At 40.6% G+C, this 18,533-nt stretch overlaps 1 protein-coding gene across 1 annotated transcript in view; it reads left to right on the top strand.

Annotated features, from left to right (window-relative positions):
* SPMIP7 (sperm microtubule inner protein 7) overlaps positions 1-12,610 on the top strand; it is a 34,484-nt gene extending 21,874 nt beyond the window's left edge. The window contains exons 8-9 of the mRNA XM_073329649.1: positions 8,448-8,555; positions 12,393-12,610. Coding sequence (XP_073185750.1) covers positions 8,448-8,555; positions 12,393-12,516 — 232 coding nt within the window. The 3' untranslated portion in view covers positions 12,517-12,610. The remainder of the gene's footprint in view (positions 1-8,447; positions 8,556-12,392) is intronic.
* The last annotated feature ends 5,923 nt before the right edge of the window (positions 12,611-18,533 follow it).

Here is an 18,533-nt window from a genome sequence, read left to right as displayed (position 1 = left end):
ACTGCACATTGAGCATATGTTTTCAGATAACTATCCACGATGAGTCCGAGATCTCTCTTTTGAGTGGGAACAGCTAAATTAGACCCAATCATTTTGTATGTATATTTGGGATTATGTTTTTCAATGTGCATTACTTTGAACTTATCAACATTGAATTTCATCTGCCATTTTGTTGCCCGGTCACCCAAGTTTGTGAGATCGCTTTGTAACTCTTTGCATTCAGCTTTGGACATAACTATCCTGAGGAATTTTGTATCATCTGCAAATTTTACCACCTCTCTGTTCACCCCCTTTTCCAGATCATTTATGAATATTATAAGTAATGACACAATTAATTTTCATGTTAATTAACAAACAAAAATATTTCATTCAAAAATGCATAAGAAGGTTAATTTTCAATACCAAGAGAAAACTCTGTTCTAACTTTAGCACATGGATTCATGACGCCACCTTACTCTGTTTATTTAAATGTCTTTATAGGTCTTTTTCTCCTCCATCTGCCAGCCACCAGCTTTTTCCTTTATCTGACCCCTTCCCCCATCAGCTGTTGCAATGAGAGTATGGTCTAAGTGATATTTTAGTTCTGCAGGTGTTCTAAGGGTCAATGGAAAAAACTCCCACACTGTTGAAGGGGATTTCCTCTGTAGCATTCATGTGGGGGGCACCAGTAAACGCTTGGTGTGACAGACACTGCATGAACAATTTTTTTTTATTCCTGGCACGGCTGTAACTAACTAATGCATGATGTAGTAACACTTAGTAAATTCCAACTTACATAGCAAAGTTTCTTAAAGTGAGAGCTAACAGATCGCCTGAAGTGGCAGCTTTAATGCTGCATCTGTCTCTCACTGTTTTTGTACCTTACATATTGTAACAAACATCACTTTCTGTTATTCACACTGCTCCGTATCACAGCCTCCTGGAACTACACAGCAGTCAGGACAGAACTCAAATTCTCTTGCTTCAAAGCACTGGCCCTTGCCTCCTGAGCTAAATAAGGTTATCTGGCACTCATTAACAATATAAGGCAGGGACTGGCAAACTACGACCCAGGGGCCGCATCCGACCCTCCAGATGTTTTAATCCAGCCCTCGAGCTCCCGCCGGGGAGTGGGGTCCAGGACTTGCCCTGCTCTGGCACTCCAACCAAGGAGTCGGGTGGAGGGCTTGTCTTGCTCCACACAGCTCCCAGAAGCAGTGGCATGTCCCCCCTCGGGCTCCTACGCATAGGGGTAGCCAAGTGGTTCCCCATGCTGCTCCCACAGCGACGATTGGCTGGGAACCATGGCCCATGAGAGCTGCAGGGGCGGCACCTGTGGTCAGGGTGGCACGCAGAGCCACCTGGCCGCGCCTCGCACATAGAAGCCGGAGCGGGGACATGACACTGCTTCTTGGAGCTGCTTGAGGTAAGCGCCGCCCAGAGCCTGCACCCCACCTCCCTACCCCAGCCCTGATCCCTTCCCTCCCTCTGAATCCCTTGGTCCCAGCTCAGAGCACATTCCTGCAACCCCAACCCCTCATCCCCAGCCACAGCCCTCACCTCATAGAGTCGTAGAATATCAGGGTTGGAAGGGACCTCAGGAGGTCATCTAGTCCAACCCCCTGCTCAAAGCAGGACCAATCCCCAATTTTTGCCCCAGATCCCTAAATGGTCCCCTCAAGGATTGAACTCACAGCCCTGGGTTTAGCAAGCCAATGCTCAAACCACTGAGCTATCCCTTCCCCCAATCCATGCAATCCACCCCCAATTTCGTGATCAGTCGTGGACCACCATACAATTTCCATACCCAGTTGTGGCCCTTAGGCCAAAAAGTTTGCCCACCCCTGATATAAGGCCTGTGACAAATAGATCAGCAGTTTTCATTCCCTTCAGTAGAGGGCAGTGCTACATGCAGTCACTCACTCACACCCACACACTGTTTAACTAACATTTAAGACTTTCTGCTTAGCAGCACTTTTCAAGTGTTAACTAATTAATCTCCTTAACACTTCTGTCCAGTAAGAGTTACACTTATTTTCCAGATATGAAAATTGAGGAAATAAAGTTAAGTGACTCGTGCAAGGCCACAGTTGATGTTGGTGTCAGAGGCAGAATTAGCTCTTCGAAGACCCACTCCTGCAAGCTTTTGTTTGCAGTGGGAGCTCTGTACATGCAGTCTCTAAAGGATAAAGCCCCTGGAGTTCCAAGTCCTGCACTCAAACCATTCTCCTCCGATAACTTATATTCCCTTTCTTTGTAGATGTTCCTCCAAGTTTATCAGCACCCTTACTGTCAGTGCCCTAAACACACTGAGCCAGATTATGATCTCACACGTGACTTTAGTTGTGTTACTCCAAATATACACGTGGGTTGAGATCAGCCTCTAGCTCACTGTTTTTATGTGTCCCTGAACCATCTTCAAGTCATAACAGAAACTTCATAGACCATAATTAGATAGACACAGGGTCCTTCCAATGTCTTTCACCTTGTGTATTCATTTACTAGAACTGGTAAGAAATTTTCTGAGTAACATCTTTTTCATCAGAAAATGACAGTTTGGCAAAACTGAAACTGTTGCGGGAAAGGGTTCATTTTGATGAATCTCCCAATAAAAAAATTATTGGGTTCAAAATTATCAAAAAGTCCTGTTTTGACATTTTCAAAATGAAAAGTTACATTTTTCTGTTCAAAACTATTTTTTATTTCAAGATTTTAGTTCGTGTGTACTATATTTGACCCAGTCCAGGATTTTTTCGGATGATTAGTTTGTGAATATTTTTGTGATTTAGAACTTTTCCCTCCATTTTGGGATGGGAAAAATTTTGAACTCTTGAAAACTCTCACAGGAAAACTGTTTCCCACCCAGCTCTATCATTTACACTAGTGCAAAGTGAGTGTGAAACACTACCAAATCAAAATATGCCATTAGTTTATGGTAGTGTTTTTCATCTGCTTTTCACAATTGTAACTAACAAAATACCCAGTTTTGATCTTACATGTATGTAAATCAGAAGTAAGACCACACACTAAATAAAACAGATATAAACAAGATCAGAAGCAGACTTAGGTACTCTAACCTACTGTAGGTGTTCTTTAACGCTTCATGTGAGCACATTATGGCTTTATTCAGTGCTTTCTGTTTGTGGAACTGAAGCACTAGGGTCTAAGAAGGAATAAGGAGCTGTGGGAGCTCTTCCCTGCTCTAAGAGCAGTGTATAATGATCATTTAGCAGTCTCTGTGAAAGATTACTCTTTTGCAGAAGTTTCTGTTTTGCAGGGAGAGTTAACAATGACCATGAACCTGTTTACCACTCAAGCTAAAGCACAGGGAACTTTAAAACCTACATTTTCAAAAGTGATTACTCTTTCTGAGTGCCTCAGTTTTCAGGAGCCCAACTTAAACCACTTTCTGATTTTCAGAGAACAGTTACCGAGCACTTTCTGATAATCAGGCCCCTTTAAAGTGTCTCAAAATGGGCAACCACAAATGGATGCACCCAATTTCTGTTTGAAATCTTAGGCCTTGTACAGCTTCAATTGCTTATGCATTGAATATGGTGGAGGCTTGTTTTGTTTTTTGTGGGGAGTGAGGGCTGCTAGTGTAATAACAAGGAAGCATCTGAGCAAGATGAGAGAAACGTCATGGTGACAGAAAGAAAACTTGATGACGAGAAGCCTAACCACAAAGAGTGTTGCATGTTGCCAGTTGTAGCCTGGCACTCAGTTGTTTTTTTCAGCAGAGATGATCTGGTTCAACATCTCAGCAAAGAAAACACAAGAGAACTAGACAGCGTGATCCAAAAACAAAAACCAAAGGGGTATTTTTTTAACCTCAGTCTCTTCTACCTTATCACACGCATAACCGCAGCACATTTCTGCATCCCTTCTTCAGGTTCCCATGAGGGCAGCTGGTTAACGTAGTGTAGGCTTTCTTAGTATCCTGGTACTTTTAGCTTCTCTTTACATAGCCTCCTCCTCTTTCAGTGTAACATCCTTCAGCATGCTATGAAGTATGTTAACTCTGTGAATCACTTCTAAAAGGCAGACAACAATCTAGAACAAATCTGAATCTGGGACTGTCTCTCGCGCTCATTTTGCTGTTTGTATAGCACATTTGGATATTCATGTTGCTTTTCTCTTATCTTCTTTTCAAGGAAAATATGTTAGTGAAAGAAATTAAATTGTGTCACTAGCAGTGCTAGGTTAGGTGGTTTTGCAAGCTTTAAAGGTTGGAAGATTTTACAAATCAGATGCTTCACAATGCATAATAAGACTCAGATGTCTACACTATTATACAGTTGTTATGTGAGTTAATTTCAACTAGCCTTATGATATATTGCAAGATATTATGAGATTTCATGCAATGGCCCAAATTCTCTGTCACACTGGTGCAATTCCATGGAAGTCATTAGCATTTCATTCTATAACTGAGAGTCTAATGAACAATTCTTATATGATATCTTATTACAGTAGAAACCTCAGAGTTATGAACTGACCGGTTAACCACACACCTCATTTGGAGAAGTACACAATCAGGCAGAAGTACACAATCAGGCAGCAGAGACACACAAAGAGACAGAGACAAAATATTATGATTGTTCTTTCAAAAGTTTACAACTGAACATTGACTTAATGCAGCTTTGAAACTTTACTATGCAGAAGAAAAATGCTGCTTTTAACCATCTTCATTTAAATTAAACAAGCACAGAAACAGTTTCCTTATCTTATCAATTATTTTTAAACATTTCCTTTAATTTTAGTAGTTTACATTTAACACAGTATTATATTGAAGTGGTTCTCAAACTTTAGCAACCCGAGGACCCCCATTTTGATTTAAAATTTTTCATGGACCCAGAAGCTGGCTTCTAATTTTCCCCAGGGGGTGCTCAACCCCCACTCAGCCCCAATCATAACGTTTTGATCAGAGTTACGAACATTTCAGAGTTCAGAACAACCTCCATTCCCGAGGTTTTCATAACTCTGAGGTTCTAATGTAAGTATCACATCATCGGGGTAGTAAAATTCCAATCACAGTAAGATTAAAAATAGTCCTTATGGACCAAATGATCCGAGATAGCTAAATGCATGTGTTTGCACAAATGTATCCATTGTTCTTATAAACCCCTGTATTTGAATACACACATTAGATATTTTCACATGCAAATAAGTATATGTATGTGCTATTGCCTGGTCTGCACGCAACCAGATCATTGTCCATTTGTCCACGAAAAGGCAGAGTTTTGCACACACACCATTGTAACTATTTCAGAAAATGTACCCCAATATTAGCCCAGATCCTCAGGCCTGCTAAGGCTGCTTTGTGCTGCGATGGTGCCACAAAGCAGCAGAAATGCTGGTTTGACCAGCTATGTGGTGATTCCTCATAAGTAAAGGGAATCCTCAGGTGGCATAGAGTTGCTGTCCTGGCTGCAAGCCACCTCTGCTGATGTAGGAGCATGACAAAGGAGATAAGAAAAAAAACTCATGAAAAGCCCCTTGGAGCCATGGGTAGCTAGATATAACATAGAGCACCCCCAAAACTACTCCTGTGTAATACTGTTGACCAGATCAGCCTTCCATCAGCCACTGGATCTGAGTGGGCATGACATAAAATCCACCTTTCCCCTCTGATGTTCCTATGCTGAGCACAGCTTAGCTGGTCCAGAGGATTGAATCTCTTGTGGGACAAATGAATTTTCCAACAAATACGTCATGTTTTATCTCTGTGTCACATACTCTATAGATGCAGCATTTTAACATTATCTCTACCCCAATGAGAAATTAGAGTAAAAAATTGCCTAGGTACACAGCCAAAGAATTATTTAATAAACCACCTCTCCCATAAGTCGATTCTTGAATCCTGCACTGAATTTAGCTTAAAGGGATTTCTGGTCATTGCACTGAAAATTAATAGCTATGTACTATCTCACGCTCTAAGATTTATTTTTCTAGGGAGCACACGGGTGTCAGAAAGCACCTCGGAAGCAGTTCCTAAATGGGCATTGTTGTTATTTGCAGAATGTACGAGCCCACAAAAGGGTTTATAGTCCCTTGTACTTTACAGTCCCTTGTACTTAGCTGAGTCACAGGCTGAAACAGCTTGTCATGAAAGACTTGTCTGCTTGTGTATGGGCAGTCTGGGTAAATATATAGTTCAATGGTTACCTATTTTGAGCTGGCAGAACAGGAAATAGTTAACTACTGATGTCAATAACTGGTTGCCCCTAATTCTATATCATATAAAAATGGACATTTTTTAAACTATGCATGGGCTCCCTCTCTGACCTCACATGCTTTTACTCCTCCAGCTCTCTTTCAACCTGCTTCTGTCTTCTCTCCTTCCCCTCCCAACAACTCTTGCCATTTAGGAGTTGATCTTTCAGTTATGCTGCCCTCTATAGCTAAAAATCTTTCCTCAATCTGTTTGCATCTCACATGAAAACTTTCCTTTTCTCTTTATCATTGACTGTCAGTGTATTTCATTTTGTATGAATTATCAAGTAATATACAAAGGCTCAATCCTGCCAAGTATTGAGCACTCTTGCCCATCCAACAAAGCATTTAAGCGAGTACTTATCTTTAAGAAAGTGAGTAGTCCTAACCAGACTACCTATGTACTTCAAGTTAAACATGTGCTTAATTTTTTTGATGGATTAGGCCAGTGGTTCCCAAACTTGTTCCGCCGCTTGTGCAGGGAAAGCCCCTGGCGGGCCGGGCTGGTTTGTTTACCTGCCATGTCCGCAGGTTCGGCCGATCGCGGCTCCCAGTGGACGCGGTTCGCTGCTCCAGGCCAACGGGAGCTGCTGAAAGTGGCGCGGGCTGAGGGACGTACTGGCTGCTTCATCCAGCAGCTCCCATTGGCCTGGAGCAGCGAACCGCGTCCACTGGGAGCCGTGATCGGCCGAACCTGCGGATGCGGCAGGGAAACAAACTGGCCCGGCCCTCCAGGGGCTTTCCCTGCACAAGCGGCGGAACAAGTCTGGGAACCACTGGATTAGGCCATAATCCAGGATGGATTCCCTGAATCATATTGTATCATTGCACATCTTTGTTTCTTTTCTTTATATGGATAGCTAAATAAGATTAAATTAAAGACACTAGTAAAAATTCAGATGTTACATTGGATTTTTTAATAATATACGTCTAACATCTTAAACTGCTTGTATAAGATAAAAATGTATTGATGCTTCAATGCTTTGTATCCAATAGAACAGGAGCAATGTAAATTTTTTTTTAGGAAAATCACCCAGAATAATATACCAGAAATCATACCTGAAATTTGCAAAACTGTAGAATTGTTGTCGGATGTCGGTTTTCAAACTTGGGGGAACCCCTTCTTGTGGGGGAGGGGGCACAAGGAGTTTAGCAGGGCACCGAATGACCTGACTAGTTACGGATTTTTTCTTGTTTCTTCAAAATATTGTTGATAAAATAAGAATATGTTTCACTATCTGAGTCGCCAGCTCCTGCCAGGCTGGTAGCACAAGGAGGAGGAAGGGTACAAGGAGAGAGGGGGAGTGGTCTCTTCCTGGGCAGGGAGTAGGGGTGACTCAGTCAAGCTCATTCATCTCTTCAGAAGCGGATGTGCATGGGTCCCCTCGGGAGGTAATTTCTCCCTGCCAGCACAGGCCCTTGCTTATGCGTGCTGGGGATTGTGCCAAGGCCACAGAAGCCTGTGGCCTGTCAGTGACACAGGGGAGTCCTAGGGTCACAAGGAGAGGGGTGAAGTCCAGCTTTCGGTGTCCTGCTGGGATCACCCACCTGGAGCATGTACCTGACAAGGGATGCTCGCGGGCTGGACTCCCAGACCTCAGGCATCCATGGAAATACTGTTTCTTAGAAAGAGGCAGCTGCACATGTGACATGAACCTCCAAAGCACAGGGAGCATTCAGCAAAAAAAGTTTGGGAACCTCTGTTGCAAGAACTTTGGGCATAGGCCAAAAATTTCAGACTGAGCTGCCAAAAGGAGGTCACCTAAGTGCCATGTTTGAAATTGGGACCTAAATCCCACCGAAAATGTAATCCATGTTTGAAATATTGGCTTTAGTGCTTTTGTGAACCACTTTTTCTAGTTCTTTCCTCTTGGTGAAATGTTGTTCTTGGTCATGAGTAATGTACAGACAATCAAATAAAACCCATCATTTCAAAACAAGATGAGAAACACTGGAGAATGGATTTTTGCCCTCTGTAATCAAAATTGAGCTTGTGGGCCAGATCTTCAGGTGGTGTAAATTATTGTGGCTCCATTGATGTCAAAGAAGCTATGACAATTTATATCAGTTGGGGATCAGGCCCGGTGCTTTCATGCAATATAATATCACACATTTACACCCTGTATCACCTATCTACCTTGGATATAGAAATACAAGCTAGTGGTTTTACAACTGTCTGTGATTGATTATTTCAAGCCTGTACTCATTTAATTTAGTCCTTTTCTGCCCTTCCCCCTTTTAACTTTTTCCTGTAGCACTCCGAATATCCCTGGATACACTGGCAAGGTTCATTGGACAGCAACCCACCCGGCAAATTCTAATCTTCCATCAACATCCCCATCGATAATTGCACAAATGCATGGGTAAGTAAGTGTAAGGCGTATTACTCAATTTGTTCAGATACATTAGAGGAAAAGTCCTAATTATAGTTATTTAATTAAAGAACAATTAAATTTGAAGCATGACATTTCCTTGGTTTAAAGAAAAATATTGCGCGTCAAATCGAATCATGTGGCTGCCAAGACAATCTAAGATCGTTCCTGGTTTTCACGATTCCTTTTAAGCTTTACCACAGGAATTCATTAAAATGTACATTAATGCTGAGTTTAACCAGGAAATAGTGATTGTTTCCACGTTACATGATTGGATATGTTGGCTAGATTATGACCCCTGTGTTTAAGTTTTGGTTGAGATCTGTCTGTGCTGAATTTTTTTGGACTATATTACATTTAATAATGCCAAATATGAGGTTGCATTTTGTTGGCGGGTCTGAAGCCCTGAAGACATGGATGCTTTCCTCACAGAAAACTGTTACAGTTTTCATCACTCTGTGTTCCCCTTCTATACCAGGTTCATCACTGCAGTAGCTGAGCGCCTTGCCAAGCATTTTCATTGTAAAAGTCCCTCCTGTGATTCTCTATCCTGCTTTCCTCCCCAGAAGCAGCTGGAGAATTATTTAATAATTATTTGTTGTCCTCTCCCCTATATGCTTTTGTATCTCCCCTTTAGATCATGAACTATTTTTTCTCCCAGAGTGATCTAAGACTTTACGATGACATTGAAGTCTCCACTAATTTCTAAGACATTCATCTTTTAAACACTCTTTTATTTTGATTAGTTTTAAGACAATATACACTTTCACCAGTACAGGGGGAGCTGACTGGCTACTAAAGAATTCCTCTGTCAAAACGGTTCGTGACTGAGTGTGACATACTGGCACTCTCTCCTGATACCTCTGCCTTTTTCTTCTGTGGCTATACTTGGAAAATAGGCATTCTTCTATAATAGCAGTTTTCAGGTTATAAAGATTGAAAATACACAACCGGGTCTTTGAGATTTTATAGGCTAATCGAGCTGAACTCAATCAGCTTGCTGTAAGACCAAGTTACTTTTAAATGTCACACACATGGATGCTGATGTGCCTCTGCAGAGATCACTGGCAGCATTCAGACAAATATCAAATTTCAAAAGCAAAGAATCAGGTGCAAATGCGATCTGAGAAAATAAAATATGTCTGTTATTTCCTTTGACTTTCTGCGGGGTTATCATGCAAATGCAGTAAGCAGTGCAACTAAGCATTTCTCTGGTTCTACAATTGGACTTCACTCATTAAAAATAGGGACAAAATTTGTCATGACATTTTGCAAAAATTAATCCATATGGCAGCGCATGGATTTTTTTTTCTGTAATGTGTGAAAGGATTCTTGTCCTGTGCTAATGGGGTGTTTCTGGAAACCAGGCAGAGTCACAGGGCTTTTGTAACGGGTGTGTGTGAGAAAGACACAGAGAGAGAGAGTATAAACAGGCACTGTGGACTAGATTCTGGCACCATTACTCATACTGAGAAATGCCTTTCTCTATGAGTAAATAACAGATATATTTTACTTTTAGTAGGATTACTCATGGAGTGAGATACTATTCACCATGAGTTAAGATGGCAGAATATAGCCTTATATTTGAAACTGCTGTGTTAAAAACAAAAATGCAGATCCTCTGAGTACCCAGGAATTGGTCAGCACACTACATATTGGAGAATAGCACATACGGTTTCATCCTGCACTTTTTTAAGTTAATGGCAAAAGTCCCACTGATTTCAGTGGCACAGGATGGGGCCATTAATGACCTGTGATGGAGAGGTGAATTCTGGTATTTCTGGGTCCGATCACTCTAACCAGGAAATGGAGTGTATTTTTTAATGGACCCATAGTCTCCTTTTGTGGGGAGGTTATCTCATCCTCTTATTGCTTTCATGGATGATGATCCATTTTGTTTCTACATTTTGGTCTTTATGGACTCCCCTTATTGTAACACTATTGATATGTAGGACTCTCAGTGATGGATATCTTTGTGGCTACCTCATTTGACATAGCACTATAGATTCATTGTTCTGTAACTCCCACTTAAAGACAATTAAGGGCAACACAGGAGATTACTGTAGTCTTCTGCTAATATACTTTTTACATGAACGTTCATTAAACTTTCAGCTGTGGACAGACCAGGCAATATTCTAGACAACTTCTGCACTTTATTTAATTTGAATAGAGATGCACAATATCTGGGGTGAAATTCTTTAGGCTGCTCATAAATCTGCTGAAATCAATAGGGTCACATGGACTATCCAACAGCACAAAATTGTCCTTTCATCTTTGAACGTGAATATCATTCTTTTATAAATAAAGTATTTTTATTATTATTATTATTATTATTTGTGTGGTGCTCAGATACTGGGGTGTTGGGTAATAGATCATTTCAATGTCTTTTAGTGCAATTGAAATATGGGAGCTGAATACTGCATTAGAAATATTTTGTTGAGACATGATCTACTAGGGAATGTTACAGAGAATGTAGAATGTTTTTGTTTTGCAACTTTTAACGTTTTGGTCTCTGTTTGAAATATCTGTCCATAGCCATTCATCAAATAAAAATCCACATGGAATACATAGTGTGGTATAAATATGATGATCTTATCATTACAGTAGACCCTCAGAGTTATGAACAACTCAATAATGGAGGTTGTTCGTTACTCTGAAGTGTTCGTAATTCTGAACAAAACATTATGGTCTTTCGTAACTCTAGTGTTCATAGCTCTGAGGTTCTACTGTATAAGCCTTCTTATCTTTTCAACACAGGGTTGCCACTGATTTTGTTTAAATAAGTAGTAAACTCATAATTGAGTGTGCATAGCATTTGATTGCTTTTGGAGAGAAGGATTGGTTCCTTTCAGCATGCTGTTTGTTGGATTTTGAGCAAGTGGCACTTTGTAAGAACACGAAAGGGAGCTTTAAAGAAGAGGAGAACGGATTTGTTTGGGGAAGTGCACAAAAGGTAAAGTAGGATTTAAAAGACATAGGACCACATTCTGCTCTGATTTACACCCAATGCAATCCACCCATTGAAATCTGTGGGGTTATACAAGTGTAAATAAAGGCAGAATTTGAGTCACTCATGTGTACGTGTGGTAGGTATCCCATAGGTACATACAGTGTAACATAAATTAATTCTGCTAAGGAAAATATGGGAAAGCAGTAACAAATTTGGTATTCTCAGTGAAAGCAAATGAGTTGGCACTCATACAATCTGTAAAACCTGAGTCCGCAGCCATTGCTCCCACCACAAGACATAATGAGCCAGGTTCTGTCCTACAGCCAATCTGGGCTTAGTGCAGGAGAAGCAGGGGGAGCCAGGAAGTTACAGCTTCTTGAATCTAGTCTTTTCTGCACCAACCCAGGCCCTGATGAGAATTACAATAATTGAGAAATTTTTCTAACTTTCTAAACTTTCTAAATCTTTCTACATCACAGGTATAGGGTCCTTAAATGGCCTGTATGCCAGGGATTGGGGACATCTGGTGTAGGAACTGCCTATGCCAGCTTTATGCTAGCTAGGAGTTCTCTTATGCCAGGGGGATTCACTGCTAGCTACATGCTGTCAGAATCTGGCTCTATGTCTTCACCATAACACCTCAGAATACAATGGAACACTTTGCCTGGGCTGGATGTGGGAGAGTGCCACCAAAGACAACTTTGATGAATTTCCTGCCACCATTGTTGAGCTGGCTGAATCTAATAGTGTGGAACTGTTGTGAATTGTATACATTTTCTCCAGAGTCAGTGGTCACAACGGTTAGCAAAGAATGTGTTTCTGAGAAATATGAAAAAAGATTATTTTTAAAAGAGATTTTCTTCTTTTTGTAATTGCAGATACATAGCAAAGTGTGGCCGCTCATCTCGATTCAATCACCAGGGCCCTTTGTCTCAAATACTTACTCCAGTTTATCCTCAAAATTCTTTCAACAAGGTGGAAAGAGAAACTATAAAGGTTTAACAATACCAGCCCTGCTGCCAGTGTGACTGTGAGTCCCAATGGCTAATGGTGGGAAGGAAGGAAATGTGTATAGTACGTACACCTTAAAAATGGAACCATAGTAAAAGAATACAGAAGTGGGTGTCTGTGTGGACATGCTAGTCTTTATTACATGTTCTTACTATACTCAGTATTTATGACTTGCTATTTTTTATGGTTAAAATAATTTGAGAAGTAGGAGGACTCGTCACGGTTTGAACTATAATTACTGTATTGAATTTCAGTATTAAGGTAGAAAGTGATGTATAGAAGGGCTACCCATATATACTGTATTGCATATGCAGTGTAGTCTGTGTATATAACATTTTTTCAATTTAATAAAAAATAGTCATCTTTTGTGCCTCTCATCAGTAGCTCTCAGAGTGCTTTACAAAGATGGGTGTCATAGGGTGAGAGTCTAGGCTACGCCTCTTGGAGATGCAGCACAAAACAGCTTTGGGAAAAGGGAGAAGAAAAGGTGCCTTTTTTACTTCTTTACAGCCTTGGAATTCCAGAATGATCCAGGAGCCAAAATGGCTGCCTTTATAGTTTAGACAGCCTGCGGTTCTGTGCTAGGTTACAACAACCTATCCTGGACTCCCTGTGGGTGGCAGCATTGCCAAGAATGTGCATCGTGCTATGCGATCACTCATTCCAGTCCCTGGCCATCCCCCTGGCACCATGGTCTGTGATGGGCCTGTGTATTCAGCATATCTCCACTGAGGGAATTCTCCTACAGCCAGCTAAGAGGATTTCTATGACTCTTATATACTGCAGAGTGATGTACAGAGTCCAGTCCTGGTCATGTGTCGGAGAGAAACCCACCCAGAGAATCTGAAAGATATAGAAGTTATAACCAAGGTCACAGAGCAAGGCAGTGGCAAAGCTAAGAAAAGAACCCAGATCTCCTGACTCCCTTTCCTACATCCTCACTCCTAGATCATACTAGCTTCCTTTATTGGGGCCACAATGGCATGTAGTCTGGTGGGTGTTCTCGCCTTCTTCACAGCCTCTCGTTAGCACAGTTGGCTTAGAAACAATAGGATTTGAGGTTCATATAATGTTGTTATGATTACTGACTTGTCACAACTTGCCACCGGTGTGGAGTGTGGGTAAAGCATAAAAGGGCCAGATCCCAGAGGTAAATGAGACTCAAGATTGTGCAGTTGTATCTTATGCTTATAAAGGAGGAGGAGTTTGAAGTCTTTGCAGACTGAGGTTCCCCCCACCCAGCCTTGTGGCCTCTGTCACTCCATTTACCTTAAGCCCAGGGAGGGTCTACCCCAAATTATTGTTTGATTTGTGGTAAAAGCCTTGTAACCCACTGTGGAACCAATTAAATGCCTGGTATATGAGAACTGGGGCAGGCAATATAATGCCCTCCCGAAGGTATAATTAATAAAGTTGTGGCCTGCTGCTTAAACCCATCCAACATGTCTGTCAGTTATTCACCTGTTTGTTCTGGTCAGTTTACACATGTCTGTGTTTACATCTACAAAACAGACATTTTAATTCACACGTGAATTTGCACATCAGGAGAGTGAATGCTCAGGTGCACATTTGATGTACAGTTACTTGGTTTGCTTGTACATGTGGGGTTTGCAAAATTGGGTGTGCATATGACTTTTTCCGGCATAATTAAGAGACTCTTTTGCAAATTTCGTCCTTTGTGTTCCATTGAATTAATATGTACCTTACAAAGGTGCTTGAAAGTTTGTAGTCAGCTCCAAAAGTTATGCTTGAGAAGGAGAGAGACTGGTATTCAGATTAAATCTTCTAGGGCCCCGATCCTCCCCTGTGCCTGTGCAATGCCCCATTGGGTGAAGGGGTATTGCAGGATCAGGGCCCAAGTTTTGAAAAGTTTGAGTTCCACTAAAACAAACTCTGCTAATGTTTTAAACTGGAGATGGGTCAAACCCACAAATATCAAATAGAAATCCAAACTTCTCCAAAGTTCAAGAGGGTTCAGATTAGGTATTTAGCTCATCTTTTTTGTATTGTATTATACATGACAGTCAGACACACACAGAAAGTCCAGTGGTTTAAAGAGATAGTTGTCAAGTTAAAAAATATGGGCCATGTTCTAGATGGTGTAAATTAGTCTAACTCCCTTTGATGTCTATGAACAGAAACAATGTTCAATGACTTTAAGGAACTTTGGCAATTTACAGCAGCTGAGGATCAGGATCTGTATATTTTTAAAATAACAAAACGAATGTCCTTACCTCTGTGTTAGAATGATGACCAAAAATAAAAAGACTTCTAAAAGGCTGATTTACATTTAACTGTTAATGCTGTTTGACCAAACTGAGAGAAAAATAAAAAAGTAAACAGTGGAAAAAGAGGGTCAATGAAATGTTGTTAATATCAGTTTAAAGTCACTTTCACTTTCTGTAAGACATGCCTAACAGGCAGAACCCTCCAGCTTTTGGGTTGCAAACACAGCAGAGCAATGTTTACATCCAAATGACTCCCTCCCTCATTCTCATTTCACTGGCAAAAAAAGCTATGCACATGCTTAAGCACCTTGCTGAATCAGGACCTTAATATGTGTCTGCTGCTCATAAAGCAGTGGAAATTTAAGTCACTAAAAAGTCACTCCTAGACCTGCCCTGTTATGCTATGCCATTGGTACCTAGATGAACAGGAACAGAGTTGGCTTCCGGTGTGCAGTTAAACCACTGCAAAACAATGCTGCTGAGACAGAGCCAGTTTCCTGGGTAGAAATCGGTTGTTTTTCTTTTAAAAATAAGAATTTAAAACTGATCATTTAGGGCACCCAAAGAAATACCATTCCACTCATAAAGTGTGGCGACATCATTACTGTTTAAAATGCAGGCTTTGAAAATGAATTAACCTAAAGTCACTCGGTATAAAATAATTATCATGACACTGTGAGCACGTTTTTAATAGAGCAACCTAAATGTATACAGTGAATAAGTATGTCTTCAACTACTCCATTCTATACCTCCTTAAACATCTTTAAACAAGTCCTTGTATGATTTTAAAATGCATGCGTATTAAAAAAATCTCAAATATATTTGTTCTTCTTTTTGCATAGTATGCATCATAATGAAACATTTTGACATGGAAAAAAATGTAGGCTACAGCAGAGAAATTATTTTAACTTTAAATAAAGTTTACAATCCTGTCAGAGTAGATTCTTCTCTCTCTTGCTCCTTTCAAGGCCAGGATCAGAAATATGCATTTTAAAATATTGGTTTCCTTTGGTTTGTTTGTTGTTTTATTCCTAATGCTTCTCGTCTGCCATCTAGTAAAGGTCACAGAAATATTAATGTACTTCCAAAACAAGAGGACCAAAATGCTTAGCTTTCAACATAACTTAGAGTGTGGTGATACAAATTGCAAAAAATCAGTGGCCTGTGTCTTCTCACAGAATTATTTAGTAATGAATATCCAAGTGAAAGAAATGTCTGTTGGGTAAACAATACACATCAACAACTATGGTAGAAAATGATCAGATATCAGAAAACGTGGCATTCCTGATCCTGAAATCCAAAAATGATTTTGGAGAATATAATATACTTAAAGAGGTGGGGAGGGAGGAGGATGATAAACTAATCAAAAGCTTCATTTCATTTCTTTTTTGACTGAAGCATTTTTTTATTTCCTAAAATGTGATCAAAAATAAAAAAGCAGAAATCTAATGTGGCAGAAATCTGTACAACCTTGAGAAACAATTTGAAAGTAAAAGCATCATTTAATTGGAGAAAGACTGGCAGACTAGATGGTAAAACTAAATGGTAAAGCAAAGTGTTGCCTAGTTGGTGGCTAAAAGCCCCTGGTTTATGCTGAGTTTCAATCAACTACTGTTACCTTTTTTCCCTTCAGCATTACCTAGTAGTAGGCAGAGAGATCCACTCTGGTGGGACTGGAATTGATGGAGGTCAATAGAGGAAGAAAAATATTTTCTCTGTGCATGGAGGAAATCTGGAACAATTGGTACAGCGTGTGCATGTGGGAACCCCAGAGAGATTGCCTTTCAGGAGGCACTGACTCTCCCAGTGCTGAAACAGCATGGCTCCTCACCACCTGCTCCACAGGGCTCTGTGCAAAGTATACTGAGATGGGAATAATATGTTAGGAGAGGAAATGCATGAAGCAGAATAGTGTATCCAACAAACTGCAGAGTAATTTGAGGTTGGGAAAATATAATTGTCTGCACTGGAATTAAGGCCAGGGCACTGTGGCTAGCAAAACCACCTTCTCTTACACAAATTGTCATATGACATTTAAAGAGAAGCAGAGGTCAAGACCTCAGCTTTATATCTCATCTGAAAAATAGCACCTTGCTTCAAGAGCAGAACGGGGCATTGGCTTTGTATTGACTTGCAGATCACCACCAGCTGAATCATCCCTTCCTGTATCACCCTGGATTTTTATTGAAGGTTTCCCATCTAAGTAGTGAGTGGGCCTGACCGCTTAGTTCATGAGATTTGACAAGATCACTGTGTGAGGTGGCATGTCCTTTGCAAGCATTGGTAATGTGCATAAGAAGCATCTTTCTGACAACGTTTGTACACTATGGGTTTGTCTACAATGCAACTGAATACCTACAGCTGGCCCATGTCAGCAGACTAGGGCTCACAGGGCTCGGGCTGGAGCCTAGCCTTTGGGACCTTTCCCCCTCATGGGGCTCCAGATCTTGGGCTTCAGCCTAAGCTTGAACATGCACACTGAAATTTTATAGCCCTGCAGCCTGAGCCCTGGAGGCCTGAGTTAGCTGACACGGGCTAGCCAAAGGTATTTAATTGCAATGTAGACCTACCCATAGCTAACTCTGTTTTCGTTTTGTAGAATTTATTTGTAATGTTGGACAGCTACTAATTGTTCAATGGTTGTGTATCAGTAAAGAGTCCTAAACAGTCCTTTGACAGTGGATTGTATTGCACACCTGCTGTTAGTCCCAGATCTCGGCCATCTTTTTTAAAATCAAGTTCCTTTTTTTAAATCAATGATGTGGCCCCTGGTTGTCATCAATTTTGAGCAAGTTCCTTTATCTCTGTCTCTCTCTGACTCAGTTTTCCCATCTATATAATGGGGCTAATGATACCTGCCTTTGCAAACTGCCTTGACACGTGGGATAAAAAGGGCTAAATAAAACCTAAGTGACATTATTTTATTAAAATTAATTTCAGAGCAACACAAAGCTAGTTTCTTGTCCTGTATTCTCCACATTGCATTTCCTATTTCTATGTTCAACCCTAACTTGAAGAGCTGTTAGTGGAATTTTACTGCATTTCCTAGGCTCATTTTCATATTTTTTGCTGACAGCCTTGCTTGTGGACAATTAAATAATTTGGGTAAGCAGTCACCCTAATCATAATGTTTTTCCAGCTAATTAGCAGATCAGATATCGGTGAAAAAGCATATAATTGTATTAGCCACAAACAGTTTGACACGGTAAATACACTAGTATTTACACAGCCGAAACAATGGTACAGTCAGCAGACTGTAAACCTAACCAACTTGTCCTTAAAATGATTTGAGAATGAAAGAGAAATGATTGAAATAACAGGGTCACATACATTCATGAGAAACAAGCAACTTCCACTTGTTTTTAAGTGCTTAATGGGAATATTGATAAAATTGTCTCAGTCAAGTTTTTCTGAGCCCTAGACATGATCCAAAGCCAAATTCCAGATATGACTAACCCTAGTTATAGGGAAAGTTTTGTCCAAATTGCAGCTGACCACTGAGGGCCTGATCCAAAGCTCATAAAAAGTCAGTGAAAAGACATCCACTGATATCATTGGACTTTGGATCAGGCCTTAACTCTCTAATGGCCAAATCAATATCTTGGATCCAAAAATCAACCCCAACTCCAACTCTGGTCTAAAGGAATGTTTGAATCAGGGCCAGGGCCAAACTTTATGTCTCAAATCCAGTCTTCCTCAAAACTATAGAATATATACATGACCCCAATCCTGCAAACATTTAAATGTCCTTACCTTTACTCACATGCAATCATAGTGACT

The sequence above is a fragment of the Lepidochelys kempii genome, chromosome 2, assembly GCF_965140285.1.
Source record: "Lepidochelys kempii isolate rLepKem1 chromosome 2, rLepKem1.hap1, whole genome shotgun sequence".
NCBI classification, from domain to species: Eukaryota; Metazoa; Chordata; order Testudines; family Cheloniidae; genus Lepidochelys; species Lepidochelys kempii.
Note: the sequence above shows the minus strand (reverse complement) of the source record. Positions and strands in the feature narration are given on the sequence as shown.